Below are 9093 nucleotides of genomic sequence, written 5' to 3' on the forward strand. Positions count from 1 at the left end.
TATTTGTTATTCCAATTGCGCCGGGTGACTAGAAGCTGCTGATTATTTGTTGAGCGCTGGGCAGACACTTGTAGGTTTCGGGCTGCGGAGGAGGCGTCGGCCTGCCTGCCCGGGGGCCTGCCTCCCAGCAGGCAATGTGGGGCAACAGCAGATAGAGGGGTAACCTGGAGGAGGAGGCTCCTCCAAAGGGGGGCAGCCCCGGAGAGCTGTTAGAATGACTAGAGTACAGTTACACCTCCCGAGAAAGGTCCCTCTGCAGAAGGGCTGAATTGGCGACCACTTGTCCTTATTTGGACCCAGTTGATGCAGGCACCCCATGCCTCGGTTGCAGGGAGGAGGTGGGGATAGTACATTCCTTTGTCCCAATGAAAAGAACTAGAAAATGTCCCGCGTCCACCCCCAACTTCCTTGGAGACAGTTACCCTGTCTTATTAAATGGTAGGGTTGAGAGACACAATGAGCGTTGGTTCGTTCAATCAGCTAAAAATAACTGCGAGTCCCAGAGCGAGGGAATGCTTTGCAAGGTAGAGATTCTGTCTAGAACTCTTTACTTCAGACTCCCTGTGAAAGTGCTCTTTTATCTAGAGGTCGGATGGCATGGTGGAAGGGATGCAGAAAAGCTAAGGGAACTGCTTGGCAGTTGGCTAACCCTGATTATTCAAAAGGAACAAAGTGCCAAGCAAAAGGAGGTGTGGGGTGTATGAGGGGGAGGGTGCTCTAATACTACTAGAAACTTAGAGGAAGTTTTTCAGGTGAAATACGAAAGTTTGAGCGCCGTCCTGGTCTGACCACGTAGGCTGAAAAGCTTGGGGCGCTCAAGCGCAGATTTGAATGCCTCCACTCGCGCGCGCCCCGCCACTAGTGCCCGGCAACCAATGCAGACGCCGCCAAAATGCCAGCTGAGTCGCAGCATCTAGTTGGCTCCCACCAAATGTCCTGTACAGTGACACCTGAAAAAGGTCGGCGGGGACTGTGTGCACCAAGAAAACAAGGATTTTTAAGTCTCTGAGCGCAGAAAAATGCCCCCCCCCCGGTCCACTTCCAATCTCAGACAGACCGCTCTGTAGGGCAGGATCACCGTACCCCCTCCCGGAGTGGTTTTTATGGTAAAAACTCAGTCTACCCCAAACTAGGGCACATCTCCGCCTTGCCTTAATCACGACCCCAACCCCACCTCTTAGTCTGCACACCACTGTTGAAAACTAGGGTTTAAGTTCCGGAGATGGTGGGCTTGAGGGCTCAGGTCCACTCCGAGAGGCCTGCAAGCAGACTCGCCGCCTCCGGGCTTCGCCCCGCCGCGCCCGCGCTTCGCCCGAGGGCTGCGCCCCAACCGAACTAACCCTGTACGCCGCCGGAGGCCCCTCTGATCCTGGAACAGCAATTAAGACTTGCCCTTTCCCCTTTTCCCCCGTGCCAGTGAGGGCAGTCCACTTACTGAGCCCGACTCCGGCGACTTCAGACAGCCGTGCTGGAACCCCTGGTTAATTAGCCAAAGAGAAATCGCGAAAACTGTATGAAGTTAAACGCGGCCTTCCTTCGGGAAACACAACGTGTCTTCCACCCTAGTCCTAGGCACTCTCGCTTGTGTCTGGCACGGCCCCTTCGCCTGGAGCAGCCGGAATGGGCTGCGCAAAGGGCCTGGGAAGGACGACTTTGTGGGCCGCGGCCTTGCGCCCGACCCGCGGGGTCCAGGGGGCTGCTTTCGTTCAGCGCACACCGCCGCCTACCTTCTCGCAGGGCACTCGGCCTCTGGCTGCGCCTCCCGTGACTCCGGCGGCCGGGCCGTGCTGCGCTGAAGTTCCCGCGAATCACGGCGGCCGCCTGCGGTGAGCAGAGCCGGGCTTGATGCAGGCCATCGGGGCCCAGGGAAGGGCCCAAACGAGGTCTGCCCTACCCAGAAACGGGCAGTTCGCAAGGGAAAAGTGCAATTCAGTTGTTGAGGAAGGGGATAGGGAAGCCTCAAAGGCCACGTCTGGATGGGATGTGGGAGCAGTGAAAAGGAGAAGATACCCTTACTTCAAAAATTAAAACAAAGGAAATCAAACCAGGAAACCTACCGACACCTAGGCTGGGATCAACTGGAAGTAAGGCTTCTGGGGGCTACTATTGGTGCGAAATTTAACTAGTGGAATTTGGTCTCCGATGTGTAGGGCCTAGGGTTCCGCACTGGTGTTCAGTGGAAACTAAAACTTTGGGGTTTTTGAGAAATAAGATGCACCTCTTCTTCCAATGTTTTTGCCTTTAAAATTTTTGACCTTATCAAATACCAAAGTTTTCAGAGGGGGGGCAGGTTAACTACTTTGGTTAGGAGAGATGCTGCAGATTAAAAAAAAAAAAAAAATGGAGGGAGGAGGGTCGAGGAGGGGCGTAGTTGCCAATCCTGTTGAAGAAGGAATTCCTCACAGATTCTAAAGCAAGTTTCTCTAAAAAAAAAAAGGGGGGGGGGAGTAGCCCCAAAGTCAAACGGGCCACAAAGATTGTGAGCTACGGGCAGAGGAAATCGCACCCAATAATAGGACCCAATCTGAGAAAAAAGGGTGGGGGCTGAGAGAGCGGGCGGAGGGGAGTTGTTAACTGCGACCGCACAATGGAATTAATGAGATTAACCAGGGCAATTAGGCCGCCGGCCCAGCACTGCCGGCCAGCGGAGCGGCCCCCGGTCTGAAAAAGATTAGGTTAATTTCATTAATTCTCAATCCACAATCTCTCTTCGGGCTGCAGAACCCCCTCCTCTTTGGCACCTCGTCCCCTCCTCCCTTCTTAATCCCCCCCCCCAAAGGAAAAGAAAGGGCCAAATCGGGTTCTGTTTGTCATCTGCCTATTACCAGGAACTAAATCCAGGATGACGTCGACTCGGTATAAAACCAACAAGAGGTTGAGCCGATTGAGCGCCGTCCTCCCGCGGGTTGAGCTGGGCGCGCGGCGGCGCGGGGCGGGCGAAGGAGGCGCGCGGACGCAGGGGGCGGGGAGGGGCGCGGATTGCGCCCTAGCCGGCCGCGTCTCTTTCGCTTTGGTCGGCAGCGGGAGGAACGGGACCCCCCCACTTGGAGGCTCTTTCTTCGGCTTGTCCCCGCCACCCCTGGTCCCAGCGCGGGGCTCGGGGATGCCCGCCAGCATGTTCAGCATCGACAACATCCTGGCCGCCCGACCGCGCTGCAAGGACTCAGTGCTGCCGGTGGCGCCCAGCGCCACGGCGCCCGTCGTCTTCCCGGCCCTGCATGGGGACTCACTCTACGGCGGCGGCGGCGGCTCTACGGACTATGGCGCCTTCTACCCGCGCCCCGTGGCCCCGGGCGGCACGGGCCTCTCAGCCGCGGTCGGCGGCTCCCGCTTGGGTTACAATAACTACTTCTATGGGCAGCTGCACGTGCAGGCGGCACCCGTGGGTCCGGCCTGCTGTGGGGCCGTGCCGCCACTGGGAGCCCAGCAGTGTTCCTGTGTTCCGACGCCCCCAGGTAGGGTCTGGTTCGCGTCTGGTGGCGCTGCCCGCCGCGAACCTCGGCCCCTGGGTGTGGGGGCGGCGGCGCTGACTTATTTGTATTGTGCACAAATTTTTGTTACTTTGCAAATCTGTAGCATCCCCTTATATATTTTTTGCCGTGAACGGGAGTTTGCACGCTTCTTGTTGCAAAGTTTAAGAGAGAGTTGGAGAAATGCAACTCTGCCCTTTTATGGAGGGAGACTAGAGTTTTAAAATTTATAGAACCGGCTTTGGGGATTTGCGAGTGGACACTTCCCCAATTCTCTTGCATTCCCAATTCCCAGTACTCCCTTGAGGATGATTTTTAAGTCGGAACGGGTCTAGGGCAGGCGGCAGGGCCGAGGGAGGCCAGGGCTGGACGCGTCTCCAGACGGGACTGATCGTGCGCCCCACTCTGTCGTCGCAGGCTACGAGGGTCCCGGTTCTGTGCTGGTGTCCCCTGTGCCGCACCAGATGTTGCCATACATGAACGTGGGCACGCTGTCGCGCACGGAGCTGCAGCTCCTAAACCAGCTGCATTGCCGGCGGAAGCGGCGGCACCGCACCATCTTCACTGACGAGCAGCTCGAAGCGCTGGAGAACCTCTTCCAGGAAACCAAGTACCCGGACGTGGGCACGCGCGAGCAGCTGGCCCGGAAAGTGCACCTCCGAGAGGAGAAGGTGGAGGTAAGCGCGCTTCCCGCGAAACGGGGCGTGAGCCAGGTCTGCCCAGCAGTCTTTGGGTCTCCCTGCGTTTATAAAACCTCCCCGGTGGCGGCTGGAACGCGCTGGTAGGCCCAGGAAGTTGGGGGGAAATGCGGAAGCGGGAACGAGTGTCGCCCCTCAAGTCCTTGGAGGACTCTCGGGGAGGGGGTTCCCGGTAGTGAGTCCTCGTCGGGCCGCCTTGCAGTCCCGACGAATTCCCCGGATAGCCAGGGTCAGGGCGACGCGCGAATTTTATCTTAGTTGTTGTTGTGTTCTCCGTTGCGCAACAGGTCTGGTTTAAGAACCGCCGTGCCAAATGGAGGCGGCAAAAACGGTCATCGTCCTCGGAGTCAGAAAACGCAGAGAAATGGAACAAGACCGCCAAGGCGTCGCCGGCGAAGAGGGAAGAGGAAGGTAAAAGCGATTTGGACTCGGACAGCTGACGGCCGCGGGCCGGCCACGGTACTGGGCTAACTCGAAGGACTTGCATAGACGGACGATGCTATTTTCTTGCACACGCGCTGCCTTGAGGGGAGGGAGGTTGAGAGAAAGAAATGAGTTGTAAATAGTGTACAGACGCCTGGGCCCCAGGCGGCGCAGGGGGTCGTAACCCCGCAGGCCAAGGCCGGCCATTCCCTTGCTCCCCACCGTAGTATTTATAGTTAAGTTAACGGTGACAATACAATAAAATGATGGCGATGTAGACGGGCCATATTCTGTATTTCGTACGTCCTTCCTATCATCACATCCCCACATCAGACTAAGGCGCAGGAAAAAAAAAAAAAAAAGATGCGTAGGCTGCTGTTTTGGAAAGAAAATGGAGCCACTTCAACCTGTCCAAAAAAGAAGGGAAAACAACCGAGTACAAATCAAACACAGGATGGGGAGGCCTAGTGGCCTTGTTTAAAAGTCTAGTCGTCGTCGTGGGGTGGAGAGTGGCGGAACAAGGACTCTTCTCTATGGGAGCCAGAACTGGGGTTGCCCCTGTCCCCCAACCAGTTTCATGCTGCTCCTCAGGCCCTGCTCCATTGAAACCCCAGACCTAAGGCAGCAGGGTCTGCAGGGGAGAAATGAGGTGGGCTATTGCCCACAGTGTCTATACTCGCTCCTAGGCCAAACCCCTCCAGGATTAGCGTTTCCGGCCCAGCTGCCCCTCCGGGCAGATAGGTCTCTTGTCCCTTCCGCCGGGTTTTGGGGAGCTGCTGACTTCCGCCCTTGGGGATCCCGACGCTGGGCCCACCCTGTTTCTCCCCGGGTGTCCAGGGCCCGTCTACCCCTTCTTCTGGGCCAGTCTCAGCTTTCGAGGACCCCTGGTTTCTGCATTGTAGGGGTGCCAGTCTGCAGCTTGGTCAAGACTGGAGAAAGCTCCAGCTGCCAAGATACGCGGCTTTGTCAGGGATGAAGACAAAAGGGTGCCCTCCACAAAGTCCCCCAGGCAGTCAAGGGGTAAGGGTGGGGTCAGGGGCCAGCATGAACGACTTTTACTGCTTTAAACATCCTTTGATTTTTGCATTCAGTCCATTTAACAGATAAGGTAAATCCCTGAGAGCCCTGAAGCTTGGCCGAGGTACCAGCAGTCCCCAATGTCGTTCTTCCTTAGCAATCCTGGAACCCAACTCACCAATGTCATAGCTGTTTACATGGACAGTGTTTTAACTGCTCCTTAGAAGTTTTTAAGGTAAAAGTGCCCTTCTCCCCAGTAAGGAAAGGATCCTTAGGAAAGGTGGAGTGGTCCCCATGCCTGTCTCTGAAAAGGAGGATCCTCTCTGGATAATGAAGGAAGAGGCAGCTGTTTGGATGCCCCCACTGCATAGCAGAATAAGCCTGTGGGTCCCATCAGGGTCTCCATCATATTGCCCAAATTATTTAAGGCTTCTAATCCTCATCTTTTAGAACTGCAAAATAGGAAATATGGTTGTTAGGGACCTTAAAGGGACTAATTTACATAGAATGGTTCCTGGCGTAAGGGAATCCTTCCTGGACTTACAGTTTTTTAAAACATTAGTTACTGCAACAGTGGGCTTCAAACATAACATGCTTGTGAAGATGACAGTGTTCTTGTTAAGAACATAGGAACTCATTTGGCAGCACCTAACAATTACCACGACATATATTTTGCCAGCCCCAAGATTTATGTGCGTTATCTTATTCTCTTGCCGTTTTCCAGATGAGGAAATGAAGGCTCAGATATTTTTACAATATGTATCTCATAAGAAATAAAGTGGGTATAACTTTGCCCAGGTGAATCTTAATGGACTCTAAAGTATGAGAGAAACTTTCAAAGAAGTTAATTTCACATGAAACTATTTGAAGGGTAGTGAATGCATGCACACTCGCGCACACACATGCGTCATTCCTTAATTGATGTAGCTGGCTGGTCTCCTGTCCTCTTGGAGTGGAGTGGGTGAACTGGCCGTGATGAGTCCCTACTTTCTACCCCTCCTCCTGTGCCCTGATTTTCCAGAACATTCTAACAGGACAAAAGCGAGGAGCGTCGTGAGGATGACCTCTCTGGGACTCTCTAAATTGCTATGTGGAGCACTGAGTAGCTATGAGTCGAAAGTGAGTCAACAGCACAATGAACAACAGCAGCATCCATTGCTGTAGAATAAGCATTGGACTGCTAACCATAAACTTGGCAGTTCAAAAACATCAGCCGCTCTGCAAGAGAAAGATGAGGCTTTCTGCTTCCGTAAAGATTTAGTCTCAGAAACTGCATCAGATCAGACTTAACAGCACTCACCAACATCAGTTGCAAAGCACACTGGTGACACTGTAGAATAAGCAGGCTGGCAGTTCAAATCCATCCAGCTGCTCCTTGGGAGAAAGATTAGGCTTTCTGCTCCAGTAAAAATTTACAGCCTTGGAAACCCTATACAGGGTCACTGAGCGGGAACCAATTTAACGCCACCTAACGGCAACAATCTGTTACTTAAGGAGCCCTGGTTGTGCAGTAGGTTAAGTGTTGGGTTGCTAATCCCAAGGTCGGCAATTCAAATCCACTAATCACTCGGCAGGAGAAAGATGAGGCTGGCTGTTCCCATAAAGGGTTACAGTTCTCAGGAACTGTGAAGCAGTTCTGTGGCCTACAGAGACACCAAGAGCAAGAATGAATTTGACGGCAGTAGCCATCTGTGTCTTTCACTTGCCTCAGACTAGCTGTCAAAGTGCGTTTTTAGAGGTTCTGCCTTCTCTGTAGAGGTTCCTGGTAGATGGGGTGCTGAGGGGAGAGGTAGGTTCTCAGACCCTTAACTATGAATACTTAGTGCAAAGCCATTGGAATGACGTATGCTGGACAGCTGTGCCCAGCTGGAGTCAGGGTACCTACTGCTTTGTCCACCTGTCCACCCTGGAAAATGGACCAGCCTCATCATAAGCACCTTGAGTGAGGGGGAAACCAGATGGCCTGTCTAATGACAACTGGGTCCAATCAGCTGTGGGCCTTACACCTTGATCTTAATCTGGCTGGACCAGGGAGCCCATCCTTTGCATATCGGATATTGGAAAGTAGTGTGTACCACGTGTTCAAATATGGTGGGCAAAGTGGTGTCTAAATACATCCCACCCTTGAAGGTGTTCTCCCCATTCTACAGTTGGGCATACTGAGAAAAACTGATCTGCCAGGGATCTGGGCTCTTGGGCTCTCCATCAATCAAACTGTCTCTGCATCCAGTTTTTCCATTTGCTGGTACTACAGAACTCTGCCTAAAAGTTCACCAACTGGGCAGGATTAAAGGAGTCAACACAATTGCAGGGTTGGGTCAGTGGGAGCTGGGTGGGGGAGGCCAGGGGTCGGGGGTACAGCAGTGAAGTTGCCACAAAGTGCCAGGCTGACTCTGGCTGAAGAACAGTTATGGTAATCCAATTCCAATGTTAGTCTAGCACTTTCAGGAGGTGGGGGTGCTGCCCTTTGGGGGAACTGGAGGCTCAGAGAGAAGACAGGATTTTCCCAGAACACATAGTAAGTGATGGAACAGGCCCTGATCCACTCAGACCTGAGTGGTCTCTTCCACAACCTTTTTGGGGTGGTGGTGAGCTTTGGGGTATTGACTTCCAGGTGTTCAGGCTACCAGGTCTGAAAAGGACTCCGGCTGAAAGGATGATTAAAGTGGAGAGTGTGTGCTTATGTGTAAAGAAATGCAGATTCCTAGGTTCTGCAAGCCATGGCATTTTCAATAACCTCATCTGCATGCAAAAGCTGGACAGTGAATAAGGAAGACTGTAGAAGAATTGATGCTTTTGAGTTATGGTGTTGGAGGAGAATATTGAAAGTGTCATGGGCTGCCAAAAGAACCAACAGATCTATGTTGGAAGAAGTGCAGCCAGAGTGCTCCTTGGAGGCCAGGATGGCCAAACTTCATCTCTCATACTTCAGACACATTGTCAGGAGGGACCATTCACTGAAGAAGGATATCATCTTTGGTAAGGTGGTCAGATAAAAAGAGGAAGACCTCCTGAGAGATGGATTGGCAAAGTAGCAGCATCAGTGGGCTCAAGCGTGGCAACAATTGTGAGGTTGGCCCAGGACCGGGCAGTGTTACGTTCTGTTGTGCATAGGGTCGCCATTGGGCATAGAGTCAGTACCGATTTGATGGCACGTAACAACACCAAGGTTCTGCATCTGCTCCATGGCAGGTACATCCTGGCTTTTAGTAGTTATCTTTGCTTGGGGAGAAGAATATTGAAAATGGCAGCCACCAAGAGTCTATTGCAATTCTTTGTTGAATCAAGTTTCGTTTTACTTTCAAAATGCATGCTTTACTTTGCTGCGGGATATGTCTTTTTAATGTATCAATGTGAGATTGAAGTTGGGGGCTTCCTCTTTCTAGTCTCTGCTGTGGACAGAGGCTAGTTTAGGGACAAAGAGTCAGAGTGGACAGAGAACTCTTTTTCTGACTGGTTGATTGTTGTTGTTGTTGTTATGTGCC

General features: G+C 52.9%; 1 protein-coding gene across 1 annotated transcript; it reads left to right on the plus strand.

Annotated features, from left to right (window-relative positions):
* The first annotated feature begins 2963 nt into the window (after window positions 1-2963).
* GSC (goosecoid homeobox) lies at window positions 2964-4868 on the plus strand. The gene is made up of 3 exons (XM_006839546.1): window positions 2964-3455; window positions 3888-4147; window positions 4456-4868. Exons 1-3 carry the CDS (start codon window positions 3104-3106, stop codon window positions 4606-4608), a joined length of 765 nt encoding a protein of 254 aa, XP_006839609.1. The 5' UTR covers window positions 2964-3103; the 3' UTR covers window positions 4609-4868.
* Window positions 4869-9093: the final 4225 nt, after the last annotated feature.

Source organism: Chrysochloris asiatica, unplaced genomic scaffold (assembly GCF_000296735.1).
Source record: "Chrysochloris asiatica unplaced genomic scaffold, ChrAsi1.0 scaffold00025, whole genome shotgun sequence".
Lineage (NCBI taxonomy): Eukaryota > Metazoa > Chordata > Mammalia > Afrosoricida > Chrysochloridae > Chrysochloris > Chrysochloris asiatica.